We start from the raw sequence: 27392 nt of genomic DNA on the forward strand, positions 1-27392 counted from the left end.
TAGAAAATGGGGTGTGGTGGCAGAGTCCCCACACTGAGTTTGTAGTGGCAGAGCTCTCCTGGAAGTTGGATGTTGGGTAAGTAAAGCAGGCCCTGGTGCTGACACTGGTAAAATAGAAGAGCCAGCAATGAGAGGTCTAACACAGGCAAGATGAGTTCCTGAGACAACAGGCATCAGTGAAACTGACACTGGGTAGAAGAATGCTAGAGTTCAAGAATCAATGCTGGGGTTGATTCCAGAGTCATCGGCAATGGCAACTAAATCACTAACGCCAGATGAGAAAGACTAACGGTGGAAAAGCATTAGCAGCACTTGGGATACTAGAACCAGAGAAAAAAGAAGCTTCAATAAAAAGTACCTCAACTTCTTGGGCTAGCCATAATAAATGACTGATGCAAAGATCTAGGGGTATCAAGTCTTGGACAGTGGAGGGCACTGAACAGGTAAACTTAGCGATCACAAAAGTTGGAGTCTTCAATGATTTCAACCTACTGCAAACTGTTTCTTTCACTGCAACTTTCTGTGTGACATTGAGACTCCTTGTGCTTCTTGCTTCGGACTGCATGTTAATGGACTGCATGTTAATGGACTTTATTAAGGTAATATTTGGGAGAGCCACGCAGACCCTTGATTTTAAATTACTGTTTTGAGCAGAAAATGTATGGTACAAAAGGGGTACCCATTTTTTTTGCAATGTCTTCATCTTGTAGCTTGGGTGAATTCCTTACAAAATGTGTACTCAGAAGTACTATGTCCCTTGATTAAGTAAATTAAAGAGTGTGGAGAAGGCAGAAGAGCTACAGCACAGGCATACTTGTTAAAGACAGACAAAGGAGAAGAATAGCAAAATATATTAAATAATCATTTGTCATAAAGCTTTAAAAAATACAGTCAAACAAGCCCAAAACTGAAAAGGCAACCTGTCACTGTTTTCTTTCAACCTTTCAGCAAAGAACTGGAGGGTGCAGTATGCTTGTGACATGATTGATTGATTGATTGCTTGACTGGCATTTGTTTGCTGGGAAAGTCCGACTGAACAGTGCCCATTTTTAGCAAAGGTGAAAATGGTGGTAAAAAACTCCATTATGCAGACATCATGAACATCATTTGCATTGTTTCATCATTTATAGTCAGTCAGTCAGCTTCACTCATGAGCAACAGTTCCATTATTCTGACATCCTTGACATAAATTGCCTCATTTACAATCAGTTACAATTAAGTGCTGCGGTGGTGGTGCTGCGGTAGTGTTGTCGCCTCATAGCAAGACGTTGTCCCGTTCGATTCTCAGCTAGATCGTCTTCTGTGTGGGGGCATACCTGAATGGGGCGTGCCTTCGTTGAAGGTTGTGCGTCAGGGCTGGTAACCCGGTACGTAAAAATCCACTACCAATCATTAGCGGACCGGAGTTCCGCTGTGGCGACCCCTAACCAGGAAAAGCTGAAAGACACAAACAAACAATCAGTTACAATTAAAAATAACAATTACATGGGCTGTAGTTGAATATTTTTTAAATATAGAGAAGTATTTGTGGTGCAATATCATCAATATGCACAGATTGTCAGGTTTTAGATAAGAATGTTTGTTACTTTAAACACTTGTTCAAAATCTAGGATGTAGGAAGATAAGATAAAGAGTTCGAGCAGCCCGAAGAAGGGAAGGAGAAGGGAAGCACAAGAACGGTAAAGGAGATGAGATGATGGGGGGGGGTGCACAGTTGTCATAGCTCGGTTGATGGCATAGTGGGTGATTGGCACTTGGAAGTTTCCAACTAATTGAGACTGCGACAGTTAACGCAGTCTGTACACTCTAACTACTTAAAGTGTCTAAGTGGCAGGTAGTATATTGAAATCAAACTCAAAGTGCAGTAAGATACACAAACTTCTGTATCACTAAGCTATTCAATAACTAATTGAAAGTCTTCCAGAATGTTAATCCTTATCTGAGAGCAGAAGCAAGCAATATCTGCATCAAGACAAGGTGACTATATACTCACATAACAAAAAAGATCTAGATAAGAACTTTTACAAACAACATACCTGTAAAAAGACCATTTCAAGAGGAACTGCCGTGCTGCTTTGGGAAAACTGGACCTCCCTTCATATGGTTTTAGCGCTTGTGTGACTACATTATCAAGCCAGGTAGCCCACTGCTCCAGAGTGCTTTGTTGCTGAAGAGTCATCTTGAAGTCCTGTTCCAGTCGCTGGACCATAGCATCTTCACACTGACATACCCAGGAAGCCTGCTCCTGACATGGGTAGAAAAGGAACAGCATGAAAACAGCACCTTTGTATCCTAACATACGTCTTACCTGGTGGTAGGATGTATACTTAACTGTGGCATAAGTTAATGAGTAAGGCAATAATTAGTTTATGTTTGTTCACCTTTAGTATAACAAGATTTGGAATACAGTCCCTTGTAATAGAATGGTATCATTACAAAAGGCTCAGCACAAAGCATAAGACATACTGTCATTTCTTACTTTGGATAAATAGCTTCCTATAAATATACATGAATGGATATTTATACATATCTATAAATATATCTATATAGTCTACATATCTATATATCTATCTATACACACACACACACATACATATATATATATATATATATATATATATATATAGAGAGAGAGAGAGAGACATTTAGATATACGTATACATACACACACACATATATATATATATATATATATATATATATATATATACACACACACACACACACACACACACACACACACACACACACACACACACACACACATACACACAGAGAGAGGTGTGTGTTTATATAACTGATACATATATCACACACATCCGTTCCATACTATATACATACGGCATAACAGTAAGTCACAGTAAAGACATTTTTTAATATTCTTCCCTTATATGCCTAAGATAGCCAAAGAATATTCAGCACAGAAGTGAAAAATGCAGTCTCCTTCTAATGAAGATAACATATCCCAAAAGCTGTTGGAAATGGTGTGTTTGCAGCACAATACCTATAGTTGCTGCTATCAAGTTCTCAAAAGTAAAGTCTTGGTTTAGCACCAAGTACTTCATGTGCTCAGCATCAAAAAAATTATGTTAAGGCCTTCCCTAACCAGATAAAAAATTAACATGCAAATATATCTGCTGCTAACTGGAACAATAAGCAAAACAGAGTTAGAATATTGAATGAAGCAAAAAAATCCAGATGACCACCACTGCTTAAAACAGGTTTATTTAGAAAAGCACTTTCACGTAGAACAAGCCACGCTTTCTCAAGTCTTCAATAAAACAGTAAAAATCCCTACACATTTTATATCAAAAAGCACCATCAATTAATCAATACATCATTAAAATAAATTCACTCTTATAATACAGCAATTAAGTCTTCAGCTAGTATTACATCTTATTAAGTGAGCGAGCTTCTAAGCTCAGGTTTAATGCAGACATAGTTGCTCAGCCCAGGGTACACATTAGCTGGCAGCTTTAATATCCACTTTAATTCAATTCTTTCAATTAAATTGCTTAAATTACCCCCCTCTCTTGTCATTAGTAACATTTTGTAGGACTCTAAACTTAAAATTATGTGAAGGGAATTCCACTGTATGCTTAGCTAAAGCATTTAATTTGTTCTTATTTTTTATATCATATATATGCTGACAGATTCTGTCTCTGAGCCGTTTCTGTGTTTCCCCTTTATGAAAACATGTACATCCTGTGCACTCTGTCATATATATTAAACTAGTTGTTCTACAAGTAGCATAAAACCTAGGCTGAAATACATGAAGGACAAAATAGGGTGTTTAAATTCCTGTACAGAAGAAACATATTGAAACATTTTGCACTTATTGCAAGGAAATGTTCCAAGCTTCAGTGGAGACACAGTATTCTTTAGCTGATTGTTACAAAGTAACTGTTTTCAATTGCTCTTGTTCTTATATGCAAAACTTGGTACTCTGACTATAACATTTGCTGTTTCCTTATCAGTTATCAGGAAATGCCAGTTGTTCTTAATTATATCACAAACCTTGCTAGTATCACTAGCATACTTGGTAACAAAACATACTTTCTCATTATGCCTGAGGTTCCTTTTTCCAGTTACATTCATTGCTAGCTTTACACTGATAGAATGAATTCCTTTACTGTTAGCAGCAGTTTCTTTCTTTACAGTTTGAAACACAATTTTATCATACCCCCTTCTCCAGAAAAAGTTGCTCCAAGTAGTTAACTTCTTCCTCTTTATCAGTTTGAACATTGCATATATTGCTATCTCTAATTAATTGCCCTTTGATAATATTTGGGAATATATGCTTAGGATGCATGCTATTACAAACTAAGAGAGTTAGACTATTATAGTAAAAGTGTTTAGATGTGACTGCAGTAGACATCTTCTGACTTTATTCATTCAAACACAGATTACCCACAGAGTTGAGCTTCTCTGTAAGTTCACAGTCATAGTCATTCTCCGAGAATTGCTGATGTGAACAATACACTTGATAAAATAATATGTACATAAAAGAAGGGGTCTGACAGAGATGCCCTTAAACCTTAAATCTTACACCTGAAGTTTCTGATTAGTGTTGCTCCATGGTGCAGAATATGGCGATTCTCCATGCTTCTTTATTGTATAGCTTCATAAGTTAATACTAGGCTGCAGATATGTTGTACCATTTGTATTTTAGCCACATAATTCCACATTGAATTTATCAAGACATGAATTGATACCAGAACCCTAACAGTCTGAATTACTTTGTACCTACTAATGTCCCCTTTCCAAAAGAACTTTAGAGACAGATTGGGGAGGTACTCGGAACTTCCCATTCAGTCATTCAGGTTGTGCTTTATAGGACAGGCTTTGCCAGGACCATTCTCCTCACTCTCCTGGGCCCTCTCCCAAATCATGTAACCTATACTGTTCTAGTCATACAGCTAAGGCTACTGCATCAATGGTCAATTGATGAACATAATACAGTTGTGTAAGTAAACTTAACGTAGCAGTAGATGTTCGAATGAACACTACTGCAGTAGTCACTACCTACCATTATACCCTTTGTTTTTTTGTGATTTTTGTTGCCAGGGTGAGGTCACTGATTTTTAATTACCTAGCATTTATCTCTTTCAGGGTTCTAACATCCCTTTTTCAGCTGGCATGAAAGCTCTGAAAGTTTTTTTTTTTCAGTGATGAAAATACAGTTGGCTTCAATTTCCAATTCTCTCCCTCTGCCAGATTCATGCTTGCTGGCATTGAATAAACCATGCAAGGCTTTCATGGGAGGAGTTGTTCTTTTAAGGTCAGCAGTCAAACAGCCTACCCTCCTTGGGACTTACATTTAGTGGTGAAGTATTAACTTAACCTAACCTTCCTTTGAACCAGCTTCTTCTGTGATCTTGAAATTTATTTCCTAGCAACCTCTCTTCCTTGTGGCCATTACTTCTGACAGAAGAACTCTGTCATCACTCAAGCCACACCTTATTTTTCACAAGAACAAAGTCTCCCACAAAAACAATTAATCCCTTATCCCTAAAGTCACTAAAACTAATTCTGAGCAAACTCCTGATTGCTCCCCATAACTAACTCTGAGCCAACTCCTGATCGCTCTCTACAAGTAACTCTGAGCCAACTCCTGATCGCTCTCTACAAGTAACTCTGAGCCAACTCCTAATCACTCCCTAACCCTAACTCTGAGAAAGCTCCTATCCCTGCCTAACCCTAACTCTGAGCCAGCACCTGATTGCTCCCTACAATTAACTCTGAGCCAACCCCTGATCACTCCCTACAACTAACTCTGGGCCAGCTCCTGATTTCTCCATGCAACTAACTCTGGGACAGCTCCTAATCACTCCCTAACCCTAGCTCTGAGCCAGCTCCTATCACTGCTTAACCCTAACCCTGAGCCAACTCCTGATCACTCCCTACAACTAACTCTGAGCCAACTCCTGATCACTCCCTACAACTAACTCTGGGCCAGCTCCTGATCGCTCCATGCAACTAACTCTGGGCCAGCTCCTAATCACTCCCTAACCCTAACTCTGAGCCAGCTCCTATCGCTTCCTAATCCTAACTCTGAGCCAGTTCCTACCACTGCCTAACCCTAACTCTGAGCCATCTCCTATCACTTCCTAACCATAACTCTGAGCCAGCTCCTATCACTACCTAACCCTAACCCTAACTCTGGCTTGCTCCCTACAACTAACTCTAAGTCAACTCCAAATCACTGCCTAAACCTAACCCCCCAAAACCCAAGTTTCCCCACCACACTTCTCTTCTAACTTACCAGTTCACCAACAAGGCCTTGATGGCATCCAACCACTGTGGCAGACACATCCCTGAAGTCATATCTGAGTTCAAGCAGCTGCTCGGCCAGGTGCGTGGACAAGGAAACAGCTGCTTGAGCCCATGGCTTCAAGTTCCTGGGTTTCAAGCAGTTGTGGCTTGAGTGAATGTAAGGGTCCCAACTTGACCCGAATAGAGAATAAAAATATTCATATTCCTTAGGGACACAGGAAGCAACGCTGTGAGATGTTGCAAAGCAATCTTCTTTTCAAATGAACATACCTGTTTAATCATCATACTCAGGCATGCTCAGACATGTCTTGGTGTGGAGTAATTTTACATGCAGATGCTTAAAATAAAATAAAAAAGGTGTGGGATACTGCAAAGCCTTACTCTGTTCAATAAATAAATAAATAAAAATAAAAGTTTAATCAGCATAACCAAACATTTCTGTGGGAAGTAATATGCATGCAGAGCCCCAAAATAACCAAGTAAAGAAAAGGGCTGATATCTCTGCAGCCAGTGATCCTGCCACACCAGCCAATTTCCTTCAAAGTCCCATAATTCTGAACTACAGTCTATTCATGCAATACAGGGTTCAGCAAGCAATGGACTTCAGTGAAGACATGTCACTTTGCAAGTGATGCAACCCCTCAAGCCCTGCTTCTTCAGAAGCCAGCACTCATGTGTGGTCACCAGTTTCAACTGAGACTTCTAACATGGGACTGCCTGCACGAGGCATGCACTTCATTTTGTAAAAGTATGTACAGAGAGTCAAGTTGCTGCCACCAGAACACCTCTAGAGTCCATTTCTTTTCAAAAAGACAGTGATGAAGCCACGATCTTAGTAGACATTAGACTTAGTATTCCTTGACCCTGCCTGGATCTGGCTTAGTATGGAGGGAATAACAAAAGGAAATAGCATGTGACAACCATTCAGAAATAGTCAGCTTTAACACAAGTTGTCCTACTTTCTTATCTTCGTAAGAAATGAATAACTGATCAGAATTTCTGAAGGTTTTTGTTCTATCAAGATAGTACCTGAGTTGTCTGTGGACATAGAATATGAAGAAAAGTACAGTTGTGTAAGTAAACTTTTCATAGAAGAGGTTTGAATGATCACTGCTGCAATAAACTAACCTACATGAGTTATATCCTACTAAGGATAGGGAGAACATGAGTATTTTTCCCCAAATGGGTTTCTTAGAAGTTATACTTTGCCATGTAATCCACTCCAGATGCTCTCTCCCTGCCAATTCAATTAAAAGAACTACCTCCTGCTTAACCCAGAAGACTCCCTGAACTTGCCTCCTAACCTGGGTCACCTTGAAAGCTGCTACTATGAGGACTACCTAATACAATTTTTTGTGAATGTATGTAGCCAAAAGAAACTACCTATAGACTAATTAAGCTACTTCTTAATACCCATATTGTGCTTGTCTTCCCTCCCGAGTGTGTGTCTTTAGCAGCCTACTGCAGACCGTTTGCTACTCTCACCCCTCTAGTCTAATCTCTAAACCCTGAATAATCACTTACTACAAACAAAAAGTCTTACTTAACTCTTCTGCTTGCTATCCTTCTTATGCCACTAGGTGGCAGCACCTACCAACAAAATAGCTAGTACTACACTATTCTCCTGAGGCTTTTACTACCTAAAGCTGACTAAACTTTTTTTTCTAATTCATACTCTCCATCTCCTTAACTGTTATATATCCTCTCCCTCCTTGCTAAAGCACAAACATTCTTCCAGCTTGTTAACAAAGTTTTTCTCCCCTTACAGTTTTTCATTACATTACCCACTTACCTTAGTATTGTACTACAGTTGCTGATACTTTTTCTGCTGCACTCTCCACTTGCTCACCTACTCCCGTGATTCTTTTTTTCTCACCACCCACTTTTACTCCTCTCAAAGCCTAACACAACCCCTCTATATATTCCCTCTCCTATCAGCTACCTTCCCCCCAGAGTTTATTTCTAGACGTCACGAACTCTGGCGCCATTTTTTAAACCTATTCTAATAGCGGTCATGTCTCGCTGGTGCCGGTCCTGTGGTCAGGTTGCTCAAACTCGCCTCCCGGTAGGTTTTTTTATGCAGCTGTGCTGTGTTTAAATATGAGCTTGTACAGCACCAAAAACACAGCTGATTTGGGTTTTACCTTCGAAACAGCAATAGGAATATATTTGTGCACCTTGGCGATAAAACACTCATGGTAGAATAAAACTACAAGCTGCTCGTTTGTTCCCTCTTGGGGCTCGCTTTTTTGTTCTGGCAATCGATGTATTGTTTCTGTTTTGTAACTATTAGCAGCAAACACTGAACAAGCTGACTAGCTAAGGTGCGCAAACCATTGGGCGTCGTATATGCCTGTTTGTCTCTCTTAAAGGGGCTATAACTGAATGTGATATGCACACCCATGTAGCCAGCCAAATCAAATTAGTGTTTTATATGCAAACAGTATCAGATGAAGTACTAATAAGGTTAACCAACGCTATATGTACTTACTTATTTTATAACTATGGCGATAGTGTTTTTTTCCTGTTTGATACTATTTTAGCCATATCATAGCCGTTTTTCTCCATTACAGTTAGCATTTACGGCTCTACTGTATTGCGCAGTTACTGTTAGACTATTCTTAAATAGTTCATAAGTACTGTTTTAGATATTCCCGTGTACTTAACTTTGCTATGTTTGGTAGAATATTTATGATTGTCTTTCTTTGTCTACTGATGCCAAATCCCCCGTCCCTCAAACCTCGGGCTTGGGGAACTTATATCTGGCTGGGCTGTAGAGTGATTGTCTTTTTCTTAAACAATACACTGCCATACTGCATTTTTCCATGGCTTGGGCTGTAGAGCGACTTTATTGTCTTACTTGAAATGTATTACACTGTAATGTGACTGTTTTATTAGTCGTGTCTTATACTGTATTGCACTGTAGAGTGAGTGTTTTTTACTCGTGTCTTATACTGCTAAACTTGCATTTTTTCTTCTATAGCTTGGACTGTAGAGTGACTAAATTGTTTTAATAGAGTTTCTTACACTGCTTACCTCTGTGTTGTACTTTAGCCATATCTACTACTTTTTACTACTACCACTTGAACCTACTCTCCCAACTATATCTACCCTTCACCTACACTCTATCCCTTGTCTTTCCCTAATGCCTATAGACAGTCCTCCTCCTCTGACTATAGCCTAACTTCCGCATTATCCTTTTATCTCTTCACTCATAGCTCTTAAACAACCTAACCCACTATCTCTCTTTTTTACAGTAATCCACTCCAGATGCTCCCTCCCTGCCAATTCAATTAAAAGATCTACCTCCTGCTTAACTCAGACGACTCCCTGAACTTGCCTCCTAGCCTGGGTCACCTTGAAAGCTGCTACTGTGAGGACTACCTAATACAATTTTTTGTGAATGTATGTAACCAAAAGAAACTACCTATAGACTAACTAATTAAGCTACTTCTTAATACCCATGTTGTACTTGTCTGCCCTCCCGAGTGTGTGTCTTTAGCAGCCTACTGCAGACCGCTTGCTACTCTCACCCCTCTAGTCTAGTCTCTAAACCCTGAATAATCATTTACTACAAACAAAAAGTCTTACTTAACTCTTCTGCTTGCTATCCTTCTTATGCCACTAGGTGGCAGCACCTACCAACAAAATAGCTAGTACTACACTATTCTCCTGAGGCTTTTAGTACCTAAAGCTGGCTAAACTTTTTTTTCTAATTCATACTCCCTATCTCCTTAACTGTTATATATCCTCTCCCTCCTTGCTAAAACACAAACATTCTTCCAGCTTGTTAACAAAGTTTTTCTCCCCTTACAGTTTTTCATTAAATTACCCCCTTACTTTAGTATTGTACTACAGTTGCTGATACTTTTTCTGCTGCACTCTCTCCACTTGCTGTATCCCGCTCCGTTTGCCCTACAGGCTCACTCCGCTCCGCTCCCCTGCCCTGCCCCCAAATTCCACCCGCCTCCAGTGCTCCTATACTTATTGCAGAAACACACACACAGCCCTTTTACAACTACCAATCAAATCTTCCTCAATTTTAAAAGACCACTCCCACTCATACACCACACCATCCTACTATCATACTTTCTCCTCCCTAACTCTCACCCTCTTCCACCTCATTCATTAACTAAACCCTATATGTACCAACCTCTTGCACACAGCCACTTCCTATACCTACCTCTACTCCCTCTCACTTCCACCACACCTACTCTTCCACCCCTTCTCAATCAAACTCCTTTCTATACTCTTTCCTGTATCTGAGCTCTAACTGTGTATACCTTAATGCTTACCAACTTCTACTACTTCAAATTATCTTCTTACATCATCTCACTGCACCCTATGTACCACTACCCTCCTTCCATAAACACCCCACCAATTCACTCCCAAATGATCAACCTAAATCAAAGATTGACTTCATTATCTCTCTCTCTTTCCTACCCTCAAACTATAAACTCCCCAGAATAAAAATATCTCCTTCTTACTTCCTAACTCCAAAAAACAAGACAAAGCTTATTAGATACTACCCACTCACATCAAAATCCAAAAGTTTCCCCCACTACTATACTTATAGTGGGTAATATTAATCCAAACCTGAACCCGAACCATACCTCTTTTCCAAACACTCCTCCCACCTCAGCCCCTCTAACTACTCCCCAAAAACAAATCTCCTTCGATTCTATTAATACCAGAAGCATTCTCAACAAACTTAGTCAGTTCCATGCATGGATAGCAAATCATACCCCTGATGTCATTGCAGTAACAGAAACCTGGCTTAAACCACACAACCTAGATAAAGATATCCCCCCCGGCTATAACATGATTCGCCTGGACCGAATGAACAAAAAGGGTGGGGGAGTTGCCATAGTCTACTCCAGCAATCTTACTATTTATCTCATTATACTTATCATCCCATCTTTCTCCCCTGCAGAAACACTGGCAGTACCTTAAACTAAACAACTGCACTACAATCACTATAGTAGCCACCTACATTCCACCAGGTGAGAATATTCCAATACTGGAATATAAAACATTCTCTCCTATTTGTCCCTGAATATCCCAAATGATACAATCCTCCTTGGTGACATGAACATCAATTGGCTAACCCTTAATAACCCTGGATCCACGCACAATATTAATATATATGGATTTACCCAGCTAATTACTAAGCCAACACACTAACATCACCCACACTACAAATACCCTCATAGATTGGATACTTGTCTCAGCTCCATCCAAATATCACAATCCTGGATCTCTCCCTGATTCCCTGAGTGACCACTCACCCATAAAAGTGATAAGATATACTAGTCACCTCCCAAAACCACAACATTTTTTTACTAGGCATAACCTCTCCAATTTTAACCTAGAAAATGTTAACACTCTAATATCTAGAGTAAGCTGGGACTTCCTCACTCAGCTTCCCTTAGATGAGGCTGTAATTGCTTTCAACTCTACTTTTCTGGATATCGTTAACTCACTAGCCCCACCTCGTAAAATCAGGACAAAAGCTAAAATATCTCTTTGGCTAACAAAAAACACAAGAACTCTCATGAAGCCTAGAGATAAGTCCTGGAAAATTGCTACAAACAAAAATTCCTTATGATCTACAAAGATACAAAGAACAAAGAAACCTGGTCAAAAGACTAATCAACAAAGACAAAAAAGAATTCTACTATAACCCCCTACAACACTAAAACCAGACCCAAAAAAAGTCTGGCACAAAATCAAATGCTCCATCCAGGAAAGCCTACCTCACCCAACCCTACCCCTGAAAAGACACCAGTAGAAACAGTCAACACCTTCAACACTTACTTTGTGGAATCAATATCCAATCTCTAACTCAAATAGCTCCAATACAAATAACCCCACAATCCCAGCTTTCTCGTCAACAACTCCTTCCAAAATCCTTTCTCTCAAGCCCATCCCCACAACACACATTTGTACCTTACTCTCCAAACTTAAACCCTGCTCTGTATCTTCAGATAACATCCCATCCTACTTTCTCCAGTCAGCTGCCCACTCACTTGCTATCCTATCTCTATCCTCATAAACCGTTCCACCTCGGAATCTAAAGTACCTTCCATCTGGAAACACTTCTATACCATAGCTATCCACAAAGGAGGTAACTCCACTGAAATCTCTAACTTTAGGCCTATTGCCATCCTCTCCCCTCTATCTAAAATTCTTAAAAAGTGCATTCATACTCAAGTCATGGATCATCTCTCTCAGGAAAACCTACTTACACCTACTCAACATGGTTTTCGAACAAAGCGTAGTACCTATACGGCACTCCTCTCCTTTTTCAATACTATTTCCCTGGCCAGAGATGACCATAAACCTATCTCCTGTCTCTTCCTTGACCTCTCTAAGGCCTTCGACACCATCTCTCACTCTCTACTATTAAACAAGTTGTCCAACCTCAATTTCTCTCCTGATACAGTGGCATGGTTTGAAAGCTATCTAAGAGATAGATTCCAATCTGTAAAATGGGATACTGCACTATCTACTCCACTACAAATACAAATAGGAGTCCCTCAAGGATCCATTTTAGGGCCAATACTTTTCAACATCTTCGCAAACTTGCTCTATACCTCCTGCTCACTCTCCTCTAATATACAATATGCTGATGACTCTACAGTCATAACTATAACTAACTCTCACTCAGAACTCTTAACAGCTACCCAGTCATCCTTTCACTCTGTAGAAACATGGCTCTCCAACAACCAACTCATCCTAAACCCTAAAAAAACAAAACTCCTACTCTTCCTCCCTAAAACAGCTAACCACATTAAGACCTCCTTCACTATCCAGTCACTCAATAAGACACCAATTGTAGCCAAATCAAGCTCAAAACTCCTTGGTATTACAATTGATGACCAACTAAAATTTGATCTCCACATAAATAATTGTATCAGGAAAACCCACCATAAGCTTGGTCTGCTATATAGAAATAACACATTTCTTACTCAAGAAGCCAGGATAGCCCTCACTCATGCCTATCTTCTTCCATGCTTAACATGTTGCTCTCAAATTCTTACTAACCTTAACTCCTCTCCCCTTGCTACACTTCAGACTACTTATCACAAAGTAGCTAGATTCGCAACCCAATAACCCTACAGATCTCACCACTGTCTCTCTCTAAGATACTTAAACTGGCTCGAACTGCCCCAACTCCTCATTCTCTCTCAGCTCCAAACCATACACTCAATCCTATATCAGCCATCTTTCTGTCCCGCCTTACACTCTATCATCTCCCACTATGCTCCTACAAGAAACCTCCGTAGCTCTTCCCAAGACCTTCTAAAAAATCTACAAGGCCAAATCTAAAGCAGGACAAAACGTATATAGCTACCACCCCTCTATTGAATGGAACAAACTTCCCCTCGAGATTCGTACACAAGCACATCCCAAACAGTTTAAGCTAACACTAAATTAATATTTCAATAAGAAATGGATCTGCCACTGCTCAAACCCTCCTTGAAAACTTTCCATTCTCAACTTTTCCTAAGCTATGTACTTCTCTCTGTAATACTCATATAGACTCTGGTCAGATCTGAAAAAAAAAAAAAAATCACACACCTAATTTTTGTACTTAATATTCCTCTCAGCTCACCTAACATATGTACAACCAATTGTTATCTGTATAAGATTTTGCTGTATTCTACTTGTATAAAATCTGTATTAACTACGTGATGCTATATTTGTATGTACTGGAGCTTTTCTCCCCGGGCCTCTGCTGAAAAAGGGCTTTGGCTCAGTCAGACATTTCCGGTCAATAAATGTAAAATAACTGTAAAATAAAATAAATAAAAATAATAAATAAGGAGTTAACAGCAGACCAGCTTGCAAAACTTCAAGGAACTTTCCATGTGTCCAAACTCTTAGCTCAAGCCAAGCTTAAAAACTCAGTTTTGGATACCAAACCCTTCAGAGCTTTCATGCCAGCAAAGAAACGAAATCTAAAGCTCTGAGAAGGATAATGCTAGGAAAAGAAAAACTAAATGTACATACGCTGTTTTAAAAACATAAAGAATAAGGGGGGATGGAGAGAAGGAGTGGCTATCTCAGCAGTAGTCATAATTCAAACACCTATTGTTATAGTAGGTTTACTTACACAACTGTACTATGGCCTTCATTTTCATCACTGCTTCAGTAGCCTGAGCTGTACAGGTAGATTACCATAGCTTGGAAAGACTAGCAGAAGGAATGATGAGGGTCCAGTAGCCCTGGAAGACTGTTCCTAGCAAAGCCCACCCTATACCTAGAGAAGGACTCAATCTTTATGTACTTTGTAAAAGTATACACAGAAGACCAAGTTGTGGCTTCTATAATACTTCCAGAATTCAATCCTTTCCAAAAACCCACAGATTAAGTCAAGGACCTGGTAAAATCAACTTTGACCCTGAAAAAGTTTTGTTGTTGTGGGAGTAACAAAACATACAGCATGAGACAATTGTTTGGAAATTTTGACACTGGTTGCCCTATCTTCTTACTTGCAAAAGAAATGAACAACTGATCACATGTTCTGAAAGATTTTGCTCTGTCAAGCTATCACCTGAGCTATAAGAGGACATCCAAGGTATGGAGAATCCTTTCTCCCTCATTATTAAGTTCTGGAAAGAAGACAGGGAGATGGAACGCTTGGCTTAAAGTAAAATGAGATACTACTTTAGGCATAAAAGGAGGATTAATTCTTAAAGAAACCAAATCTTTATGGAAAATGAGAAAAGGGTGACCCACCATAAAAGCTTGCAAGTCAGACACTCTTCTTGCAGGGGTCAGAGCTATCAGTAAGACTGCTTTCTATGTTAAGAACCTCAAGTCAACCAGATTAGCTGGTTCAAATAGAGCAAGTGTTAGGTTCTCTAACATAAAATTAAGTTCCCAAGGAGGAGCCACCTGCTTTCTAGGAAGTTTTGTATTTAACATCCCTTTCGAAAAAACATTTTTACATCAAACTGCATAAAAAGAAGGGGATCAGTGGGCAGACATGCTGAAGTTGCCGGCAGATGAACTTTGATTAAGGAGTAAGTAGGTAAGTAAGTAATAGGTTAATTTCTTTGTGTCTTTTGGCTTTTCCCGGTTAGGGGTTGCCACAGCGGAACTCCGGTCCGCTAATGATTGGCAGTTGATTTTTACATACCGGCTTGCCAGGCCTGACGCACAACCTTCAACAAAGGTACGCCCATTCACGCATGTCTCCATGCAGAAGACACTCTAGCTGAAAATCAAACCGGACAGCGTCTTACTGTGAGGCGACAACGCTACCGCAGCACCACCACCGCGGGTAAGTAAGTAATAGGTAATGCAGAATCAGAGATACACTGGCCCTGAATCTGTGATGGTTCTTCTGGCACCAACTAAAAAACATTTTCCATTTTCTAATACACAACTTTCTGGTAGCAAGTTTTCTTAGTGTCAATACCTGCTGCACATCCTTAGAAAATAAGGTGTCAAAAAAGTATTAAAACTCTTATCGTACAGATGGATGTTTGGGGTCAGGATGTATCAAACTCCGCTGGTCTTGTGTGAGTAAATCCAGTCTGTGAGGTAGCTTGTAGTAATTGCCCCTGGCCATTTACAGAAAGGAGTCACCACAATGATCTTTGGTGAGTCGTCCTGGATCTTCAAAATCCCCTTGTTGTTTAGTGGAAAGGGTGGAAAAGCATACAGGAACATTCCTGTTCAAGGAAAAGAAAAGGCATCTGTCTTCTGGGCCTTAGTGAATGCAGTTCTGGAGCAGAATACTGACAAAGTACAGTTGTGTACACTTACCATAAATGTAGATGTTCGACTGTATTCACTGTTGCGGTCATTACATTTGGGGTAATCTGCTGGCAGGTTGCCCTCAATCGGCCTGATTAACAAAGTCTTGGGTCCTGCATCAGTTGCTGTCACCTCTTCCATGACGTCAGGTCGTCAGGGGTATAAGACATGCAGCCGACACCATTACATCAGTTTTTCTTGCCCCAGATGTTAGGTGCCCCCAAATGGGGAGCAATATATCAAAAATAAGAAACACAAAAATATACCTCCAAACAAAAGCAAATACACCAAAAAGGTTTTTAAGCATAATAAAATAAAGAAGAGGTATAGTAAAAGAAAAGCAGGGGATTGGAGGGAGGGTAATCAGGACTGCAACAGTGAATACACTCGAACATCTATATTTATGGTAAGTGTACACAACTGTACTATGTTCATCATGTTTCACTGTTGCAGTCATTACATTTGGGTAGATTCCCAAAGCTAAGGTTGGGAGGATGGATTTATACAGCATTAGGACCAGCTATAAGGCCCTGCAAAACAGCAGTAACAAAGCCAACTCTGGATTTAGAGAAAATTGGTAAGTGATAATGCTTGGTGAAAGTATGAACTGAACTTCAGGTAGCAACTTCTAGAATATCCCTGGTAGGAACACCTCTGAGAAAGGCTGCTGAAGTAGATGCTGCCCTGGTGGAATGAAATCTGATCCCCTGGGGGACAAGTTTTCTATGGTGCTTATAACAGAAATGAGTACAATGGCTTATCCATTTAGAAATGGTTTGCTTTGAAATAGCCTTCCCCTCTGCCCCTGCAGCAAATGCTACCAGCAGTTGTTCAGATTTTCTTTGAGATTTAGTCCTGTCCAAGTAAAATCTAAGTTGTCTGTGTACATCCAATAAATGCAGAATCCGCCTTCCCATGTTCTGTGGATTGGGAAAGAAAGTTGGCAAATGAATGGACTGATTAAGAGCCACACTGGATACCACCTTGGGCATGAATGATGGATTGGTCCTGAGTGACACCCTGTCTGCATGAAAGATGACGAATTGCTCCACTGCCATAAGGGCCTGTAATTCAGATATCCTTCTAGCTGAAGTGATTGCTAAAAGGAAGGCTGTTTTCCAGTAAAGAAATTTTAAGTCTGCAGTAGCAGCTGGCTCAAAAGGAGGTAGAGTGAGTTTCTCCAATACAAAGTTAAGGTCCCAGGCAGGGGTTGGAGCTCTCCTGGGTGGTCTCAAGTTTTTGGTCCCTCTGTGATACTGCTTTAGAAGAGGATAAGAGAAGCGGGGGGGGTCTGTGTTGTAATGAGTTGAAATGGCTGAGGCATGGATTTTTATGGAAGAAAAAGACAGGCCCTTATGAAGCATCTCAGTTAAGTATTGCAAAATCTGAGGTAAATTGGGCACTGCTGTGTTCATCCCTTGAGATTGATTCCAGGCACAGAATCTTTTCCATTTGTCAGGATAAGATTTTCTAGTACTAGGTCTTCTCACCTCCAAAATGACATCCATCATAGGTTTGCTGAGGGATGCTAAGGGTGAATTTAAGTGATTAGCCAAGGCCTATGCTGAGGAAGAACAAGGAAATCCCTATGCCTCTTTTTGGATTCAGAGAAATCCTGACTTTCCCGGTGAAAATGCTCCCTTAAGGTATGTAAAGTTTCCCCAAAAGAGAAATCCTCAGGTGGAGAAGCAGAGGGAATGGAATCCTCTGCATCAGAGTCCTCATAAGTAGGTATGGACAAATCCAGATCATTAGAAGAGTCAGAAGAAACAGAGTCCTGTTCAGAAGATTCATAGTCAAATTCAACCCTAGGCCTCTTGGAGGGGGGAGTTGACTACCCCTGATTAGAGTAATTAAATCTTCAGCCATTTTGATCATCTGTTTTTTAGGCATAGGGGCCGGAACATGTGGCCTGGGCGTCGGTTTTTTAGACATAGATCGAGATTTAGGCCTTAGCACTGAAGTTGGAGATAGTTTAATATGCAAGTCTGTAGGCCTGAATACACCCTCAGAAGCTGATGCCTGCTCAGCGGCTCCGGACCCATCCAAGGTAGAGATATCTGCGGGTTCCATATGTGAAGCATCTCGCGGCATACTGGACTCTGAATGGGTCTCAGTAGAGGCCTGCGAATCAGAAGTAGCGGGTATCAGGGGCTGCGAAAGTGCCTCACTGAGTACCAGCGAACTGGCGACTGGCTTAGGAGAAGCGTCGTCGGCAGTTTTGGTCCTAAATGGGCTGTCTGTCTTTTTCTTTGCATTTTTTCGGTATTCCGGTAGTCGGATGGCTAACCAATGTCATTTCTGGATAATTAAACTGAGAACCGAAATATTTTGAAGTAAAAATGTACCGACGATGGATAGTGCGCTGATTAAATAAAGCACAAAACCGACAGCAAGGTACGTCGTGGACAGGGCCAGGGCAAGGAATACAGTATAAATGAAAATCCTTATGAGGCATTTGCTTCCCACAAGTAATAAAATTATTAACTTTTACTGACATTGGAAAGGAGCAAGAAAAAGTTTCCCCAATGGGGTACTTAGCTTTAAGTTGAAGACTATGTTAATCAGGCCGACTGAGGGCCAACTGCCAGCAGATTACCCCAAATGTAATGACTGCAACAGTGAAACACGATTAACATCTGAATGTTTAGAGCTGAGGAAAAAAAGATCTATTTGAGGCATTCCCCACAGATGGGTTAAATCTTGACCCCCCCCATTCAATGTTTCATTCATGAGCTGTATCCCAGCCTACGAAGGCTAGTCTGCAAACAGGGTAAGATATTGTTCCTCATTACTTCTTTATGTACCACATCACTGTGGTTGTATCTATAAAGACTTGTAGGGTTCCTAGGGATTACAGATGATTGAGGAAGCTCAGAGCATTTATAAGAGCTGTCCTTTTTGTTCCAAAGACCCTGCACTTTTATTCCATCTAACACTGCTACTAACGCAAAGTCTGAGGCATCTGTTGTGACCAACTGTGTTGGAGCAGGATGGGAGAATGTAGACCTGGATTCTAAGAAATGTGTTGTCTCCACCACATCATTTTTCTTTTCACAACCCGCAAAATTACAATCTGAAAAGTCAAGGGATGTTATTGCTGGGACCACAGAGATTTCAAGTACTATTAGATTTCTCTCATGCGGATTCTTGCCAGAGATACCATTAGTATCAGAGATGCCATGAGACCCACAATCTTGAGAAATTCCCTTTGCTGAGACTGAAGTGCGAGTGGAAAAACTCAGGAATAGATTTAAAACAGATCTATTATTATTTGTATAAGAAAAGTTTTTTGAACTGAAGTGTTCAGGAGACACCCCAGAAAAACAATCCTCTGAGAATGGGTTAGAAAAGACATCTGGATGTTCTCTTAGAATTCCAGCCTGTATAAGAGATCCCTTACCCAAGTGAGCAATTCCTGACACTTTGAAAAAGACTCTAAAAAGATAAGCAAGTTGTTCCAATAAGGAAAAATGTTAGTCCCTTGCAGTCTGGAATAGACTATCACAGGAGCCAGGTACGCTGTGCACACTCTTGGAGCAGCAGAAAGTTCAAAAGGCAAGGCAGAGAACTCATGATATGATCCAGACACAAAAAAAAACTGGTATCCAACATTCTTTCTTTGGCACCATTAACATCCATGAAAAAAGCCCTTTCTATTGCTGAGGAGGGGAAATAACTTCTATTCCCCATCGAGTAAGCATATGCGGGAAGACAGGAGAGGAAAATAAGATTTTTGACTTGCGAATGAGGAGGAATCTCTAAAAAGGTAGGGAGACACTACAACCGCAATCTGTACCCTTGATGGACTGCTCTAAGTCCATCTGTCTGACACAATCTGTTGCCAAAGACAAAGAAATAGACGTTCAGACTTTCTGGAAGGATTAAGGGACTACTGGGGTGGAAGTAAATTCTCTGATACAGTCATTCAGATTTACTAGACTCTTATTTGTCCTGAGGGGCTTCCTGCTTTCTTTTTGGAACCCTCTTGTCATTGCTTTTTAAACAGCTCCTCACCAGTAGCTTGCTGACACCGTTTATTCTACTTTTTAAAAGAAGTTGTTCAGGGATCACTGAATCCCTTGGTAAACTTGGGAAAGGAGGACTGAAAATCTGAATCATTCCTTGAATTAATTTTCCACTCTCCTTGAATTAGCCTTCCTCCTCTAACACACTTTTAAACCTTTTGCAGTAGAAGGTCAAAAATCTAGTTCTGTATCCAAGAAAGAATTTAAAATTTCATGTGTGACTTTCTCTGAGAGGTTTTGACAATGCAGCCATGCAAAATTCTTTGTAGCAGTTCCACTGGCAGCAGCCCTATAAGTGGCATCAAGAGGGTAATACGCACATTTCAAACAATGGGTACTCACTTGAACAATAGAAGATAGACTTTCATTTATGTCCATCAGATACGATGTGTGGGTTCTTGCGCTGCTTGTCAGATCCAACTTGGCAGCATTAGTGCTGCATCCTCAAGCTCCTTTAAGAATTTTCTCTTCCACAATGCACCACTCCCTTTGGTTACCTCAGACCCAAAATTTCGTGCCTCAATGACAGCCAAAGCTTACGTAGGATAAACAAATCTTTCAGGCCTTATGCAGACAAGGAAGGGGGAAGGAGGGATGGTTGTCATGTCAGACAGATATGAATGAAAGGATATAGCACTATGATAAGTACACAATTTCTATATACTATCCATTCAGTTCATCTGACCAATCCAACATGTGGGTCAGAATCCCAAAAATACTAGAGAGCCATGGTGGTATCATGAGGTCAGACCCTTCAGGACAGAAGAGATTTACTTCTGGAATTCCCCACAGATGGATAAAATCTTGGAAGACCCCTTGATCTAGTTTCTATTCATGAGGATCTGCCCTGGTCTTGCTCAGCTTGTATGCCACACAGTTTTCCTCTGACAGAATGTAGCATACAAGTAAAGAGAGACTGTGCAGTAAAGGTATATCCCAAGCTAACATGGTTGGTCTGCAAAGGAGGTGCAACCTGGTTCCACCTTGCTTGTTGATGTGCCACATGACTATGGCATTGTCTGCAACCACTTCAAGAGGTCAAAGGGACCAACGTTGGTTCAGAGAGTTGAGTGCACTGATCAGGACAATCATCTCCTTAATATTTATGTGCTTGGCTCTGTCCTTGGTGTCCCACACCACCTGCACTTTTATCCATCCCGAAACTGCTCACCAAGCAAAGTCCAAAGCATCTGTGGTGACTGACTGCTTCGAACAAAGGAAGGAGAAGGGGATACCTGGATTTAAAGATATCTGATGACCCCACCAAATGATTTCTCTTCTGACAAACCCCAGCACTGGGTTTTGATGGTAGGACCAAAGAGATTTCACATGCCACTGTATTTTCCTCATGTAAAGTCTTGCCAGGAGTATCATGAGAATCACAGATGCCATGAGACCCGAAATCCTGAGGTATTCCCTTGCAGTGACCAAAGTCTGAGTGGAAACCTTAGAAACAGATCTAGAAAAAGATGCATTATTTCCTGTGGAAGAAAAGCTTTTTGAACTGAGGTGTCACACTGCCATCCCCTAAACAAACTTTTGGGTGGGGAAGTCAAAAAGACTTTTAAATGTTCTCTTGCTATCTCAGTTTGTGCAAAAGATCTCTCCCCAAGAGAGAGAGAGAGAGATTCCTGACACCATAAAAAAAGACTGCAAAAATAAGCAGGTTGTTTAAATATGGAAAAATGTGGACACCCTGTAGCCTGATATAACTGCAGCAAGACGCTTTGTGAACTCTGTTGGTGCAAGTGAATAGTCCAAAGGGGTAAGACAGAACTTATGAGATACAGACAACAAAACCTTAAGAAACGTCTATAGTCTGGATGAATAGGGATGTGATGATAAGCATCATTTAAGTCTAATGTTACCAGGAAACTTGGAAGAGGAAGAAGAGGTAACAGGTTGTGAAGTGACAACATTTTTAATTTGAACACTATCATAAACAGCTTTAAAAAAGAAAGATCCAGAACTGGTCTCCAAGCATTTTCTTTCTTTCACACTAGGAACATCCTTGAACAAAATACCACTTCCTCAGGAAGAAAGAAATCATTTTATCACTCCTTGGGAGAGCATGTGATAAAGAAAGTACAGTTTTGTACCTACCATAAATGTAGATGTCCGAATAGGAATGCATCTGCAGTCCTTACAAATGGGGTTGTCCTGTCGTCAGGCAGCCCTTCGGTCAGCCGGATTCCAAAGTCTGGGTCTGGCCTCGGCTGGTGTCGCACTTCACCCGACGTCATAGCTGCAGCTCCTCGGGTATAAAGGCATCAGCCAACGCCATTTTCCTCAGTGTTTCTTGCCCCAGATGCCAGTTGCCCTCTTGGATAGCTAAATTTTGGATAAATGCCAATGTTTCCAAATAGTAGAAGGCAAACACAAAAAATAAGCATGTATGTACATATATACAAACAAATACACCATAAGAGATCCCCCCCAGCTAGCTAGTAGATGGGCAAATACCCTAGGAATACCTCAGAGGGGAAGGAGGGTGGGTAATCCTGACTGCAGATGCATTCCTATTCGGACATCTACATTTATGGTAGGTACAAAACTGTACTATGTCCTTCAAGGATGCATCTGCAGTCCTTACAAATGGGTAGAATACCATAGCCAAACTAGGGGAGGAGGAAGAAGAAATTATGGTGTAGTTAGGATCCCTTGCAAAACAGCAGTGGCAAACCCTGCTCGGGCTCTAGCGTATAAAGGTAAATTATAATGCTTGGCAAATGTATGCACAGAGGTCCAAGTAGCAGCCTCTATAATGTCCTTGGTAGCCACTCCTCGTAAGAAAGCTGTGGTAGTGGCTGTAGCCCTTGTAGAATGAGGCCTTATGTTCTGTGGAGTTTGCTTTCCATGGTAGGAGTAGCAGAATCTGATGCAATTTCCTATCCACTTGGAGATTGTCTGTTTTGAAATTGCTTTTCCTTCCCTTCCTGTTGCATATGCTACCAGAAGCTGGTCAGTTTTTCTATTGCCCTTGGTTCTGTCCAGGTAGTAGCGTAACTGTCTATGTACATCCAAAGTATGCAGCAGTCTTTCCCCCCTGTTCTGTGGATTGGGGAAGAATGTAGGTAGGTGGATAGCCTGGTTTAAAGACACTCTGGATACCACCTTAGGCATAAAGGTTTTTCCAATTGAAGGATAGAGAGTCCACCTTCCAAGCAAGTGGGTGGTACGTCCTTGTGCAGAATTTCTTGAGCTGGTGATTGAGTGGGGATGTGAATAGGTCTATTTGTGGTAGTCCCCATTTCCTTGTGATGGCCTTGAAGATGTCCGGGTGTAGCATCCATTCGTGAGCATCCGAGGTAGTTCTGCTTAGTATGTCTGCTAGGATGTTTTCTTTTCCCGGTACAAAAATTGCTTGTAACTGAATGTTGTAGCTCAGAGCCATATTCCATAGGTCCAGTGCCATCCGGCATAGAGGGTATGAATGAGTGCCTCCCTGTTTGTTGATGTACCACATGACTGTGGTGTTGTCTGTCCTTATCATCAACTGCCCTTCTTGGAGGAATGGTCTGAAATTCTGGATTGCCAGTTTTACTGCCAGCATTTCCTTTTGATTTATGTGCAGGTGCAGCTGATCTTGAGTCCATAAGCCTTGTATGCATTTGTCCAGCATGTGGGCCCCCCAGCCGAGGTCTGAGGCGTCCGTTGTGATGGTTTGGCTTGGTTGAATGCTGTGGAAGGGCAAACCTGGGTTTGACTGGCATGCCTGAGCCCACCATAGGAACTCTTGTTTCAGGCATGGGATTAGTGGTATTTTGGTTTCTAGGCTGTGCCTGTGTTGAGACCATAAATTCTTCAGGTACCACTGTAGCTTTCTCATATGTAGTCTGGCATGAGGGACCAGGATTATGCAGGATGCCATGAAGCCCAAGGCCTGCAGTACTTTCCTTGCTGTTAGTTGGTTCTGCTTTGTTAATGCCAAGAAGTGGAGAGGAAGTTGTTCTTGTTTTTCTGCAGTTAGGAATGCCATCTGTTTTGTTGTGTCCAATTCTGCACCTAAGAAGGTTATTCTTTGGGATGGTATCAGTCTTGATTTTTTTATATTGACTGTATATCCCAGGGCTTGCAGTAAGCAAATGACTCTTTGTAGGTCTTCTGTTAGCTTGTTTCTGTTGTCTGCTTGTATCAGGAAGTCGTCCAGGTATGGATATATTTGGATTCCCTGAAGCCTGCAGTGAGCGATTACTGATGCCAGGCATTTCGTGAACACTCTGGGTGCAGTAGATAAGCCAAAGGGCAATGCTGAGAATTGATAATGCTCTGATCCTGCAAGAAATCTGAGGTATCTTCTGCAATTTGGTTGTATGGGGACGTGCAGGTATGCCTCCTTGAGATCTAGAGTCACCAGCCAAGACTCCTTGCCCAGCATGGGAAGAAGTTGCTGTAGGGTCAGCATTTTTAATTTTGGAACAATGATGAATGTGTTTAAAGCGGACAGGTCGAGAATAGGCCTCCAATTTTTCTCTTTTCTTGGTACCAGGAAGAGTCTGGAGTAAAATCCCTTTCCTTGTTCCATAGATGGTACCCTTTCCACAGCTCTCATTTTTGCTAATTGAGCTATTTGTTTTAGAGCTTCTGTCTTTTGATTTGGTGGTAGGTTTGGCATTCCTCTTTTCCTGGTAAAGTATGGAAATGAAACCTGTGGCCTTGGTCTATAGTTTGCAAAATCCACTTGTCTCTTGTGATGCAGTGCCAGTTTTTTGAAAATAAGGCTAACATTCCGCCTAAGGGTGCTGCTATTTGTTCCCTGGTAGGCGCTGCCAGAGCCAAGTCACTGTGATTGTCCTGTTGCAGTGGTAGTAGTTGTGTCTGTGCCTCGCTGGTTGTTACCTTGCCACTGGCGTCCCCTGTAGGCACCTCCTCTGGATTGGTTTCTGCCTCTTGAACGCCTATTCCTGCCTCTCTGTGTTTTAGAGGAGTCTGGAAAGGACCAATTTTTGGAAGGCCAGTTCCTGCTAAACCTTGGAGGCTGAACCTGTAAGAAATCTTTCACTGTTTGTACAGATTTTGCCTTCTCTTCCATTTTCTTCAGTACCTGCTGAGCAGGAGAACCAAATAAATTTACCTTATCCATAGGAGCATCTAATAGTTTTGCTTTAACATGATCCGGCAAGACCTGTTCTTTCAACCATGCATGCCTTCTGATAACTGTGCCAGTCATGGCTGATCTAAAGGAAGCCTCCAGTGCATCATAGCCACATTTTAAAGAATGGTTACTAACCTGCTGAATGTTATGCACCATTTCTAGAACATATTTCTTATCTAAAGAGTCATCAGAGGACAGTTTCTTAGTTAACTGATCAAGCATAAACTCCTGGTATTGGATCATATGAAACTGACAGTTCAATGCCCTAGCTGAGAGAGTAGCAGAGGTGTATACTTTTTACCCCATCTCTAAGGACCTGGATTCCCTTTCAGAGGGAGGGATTTTTAACTAAGGTCGGCTACTGCCTTAGGCCCTGGGAGATAGTCTCGGGATCTGCAAAAGGAGCCTTGTATAAATGGTGATGTGTGTCCGGGACCCTGTAGAACCTATCGGGCTTAGCAGGAGCTGGAGGCAAAGTATCAGGAGCAGTGCAAGCATCATTAAATGCATCATCTACAACAGGAAGAACTGGAGGTATAGCTAAAGGCCTATGTTGTGGTAAATGCAAAAAAGTCCTAAGCCTTTTCCTTGAATCTGAGAAATCTTGCCCCTGCCATTGAAATTGCTCCCTCATGGCATGTAAGGTTTCCCCAAAGGAAAATTCCTCTGGTGGAGAGGCAGAAGGAATCGATTCCTCAGCATCGGAGTCTTCATAAGGAGAAAAAGGAGCCTCTGGATGGTCTGTATTGTCTGAATCATCAGAAGAATCATCTGAGGACACTGGCTCAGGGGGCTCTGCTCTAGGTCTCTTTTCTGGAGGAGGTTGAGAGGCCCTGTCTGGATGAGGTTGGGATCCCCTTATTAAAGAGATGAGATCCTCTGCCAGAGTAAGCATTTGGGAACTGGAGCTGGGCCTGTGAGAGGGGGGCTTAACAGGCACAGACTTAGAAGTTTTGGCTGCTTTAGCCCTGGCAAAGGCCTTTATGGACATGGCTGCAGGCGGCCTAGCAGCACCACGTGCAGGGGTTGAAACATCCAAGGGGATGGTGTCCGATAATTCTTGTGAAACCACAGTAGCAGGTTGAATTTCAGAGGCCGATTCAACCAGGTTAGAAGGGGCCTCAGTAGTAGTCATGGATTCGGCTGAAGTAAGAACCGCTTGCTCGGTTTCGGCCGAAACCGAGACACTCGCGGTTTGCTTAACCGCGGTTTCGCGAAACCGCGGACCGCGAAAGTGTCGGTCCTTTCTTCGTTCTTAACAACTTGTGAAGTCGGAGGATCCGACGGCATTATGTACGCGAAATCTGAGCCGAAAAACTGTTCAGCAAACTCCGACCAACGTCTAAGAGTCCGTCGGTTGAAAGAAGCACAGGCTAAACAAGCTGCTACGTCGTGGTCTGGGCCTAAACAAGGTAAGCAGTAAGAGTGGAAATCTTTATGAGGTATTTGTTTCCCACAAGTTAAACAGTTATTCACTTTTTCTGACATCGGCTGAGGCAAGAAAGAGTCCCCAACGGGTACTTAGCTTTTAGAAGTCTTCGAAGTAGTATTCGGTAGTAGTAATCTCTGGATCTGACCGACCGGCACTTGCGAACAGCTTCTGCTTCGGGCGCCACGCGGCAAGAAAGACTGAGGAAAATGGCGTCGGCTGATGCCTTTATACCCGAGGAGCTGCAGCTATGACGTCGGGTGAAGTGCGACACCAGCCGAGGCCAGACCCAGACTTTGGAATCCGGCCGACCGAAGGGCTGCCTGACAACAGGACAACCCCATTTGTAAGGACTGCAGATGCATCCTTGAAGGACATCAGGTGGAAACAAAAGAGTCTGACCTGCACAATGAGGAATGACCCCCTGAAAGGGAAGAATTTCCTCCCACTGTCATTTATAACTAATCTGGATGAATGAATAAACAAAGACATTGGTAACCTTCAAACACTGGACCCCACCCAGTTTGGGTTTGTGAAGGGCCGATCTTGTCTCCTGAACCTAATTGACTTCTTCAAATCAGTCTCCAGAGCCATGGACAAGGGTAAGGTGGTCCACACAGCCTATCTAGACCTTGCCAAGGCCTTTGACACCATCCCCCACTCTGGAATTATAGATAAACTTACTAAGTTGGGCATTAATCCCTACGTCACCCAATGGAATGCTAACTGGCTTACTGACAGAACCCACACTGTAAAAGTAGCCGACTCCAAATCCAGCTCCAGACAAGTGACA

General features: G+C 41.6%; 1 protein-coding gene across 1 annotated transcript in view; it reads right to left on the reverse strand.

The window, feature by feature from the left end:
- Nucleotides 1-27392, reverse strand: part of RFX3 (regulatory factor X3) — a 1639608-nt gene that overhangs the window by 38667 nt on the left and 1573549 nt on the right. The window contains exon 15 of the mRNA XM_044061098.1: nucleotides 2037-2245. Within this exon, the coding sequence (XP_043917033.1) occupies nucleotides 2037-2245 (209 nt within the window). The remainder of the gene's footprint in view (nucleotides 1-2036; nucleotides 2246-27392) is intronic.

This window comes from Protopterus annectens, chromosome 2.part0 (genome assembly GCF_019279795.1).
Source record: "Protopterus annectens isolate FY-2018-M chromosome 2.part0, PAN1.0, whole genome shotgun sequence".
NCBI classification, from domain to species: Eukaryota; Metazoa; Chordata; order Ceratodontiformes; family Protopteridae; genus Protopterus; species Protopterus annectens.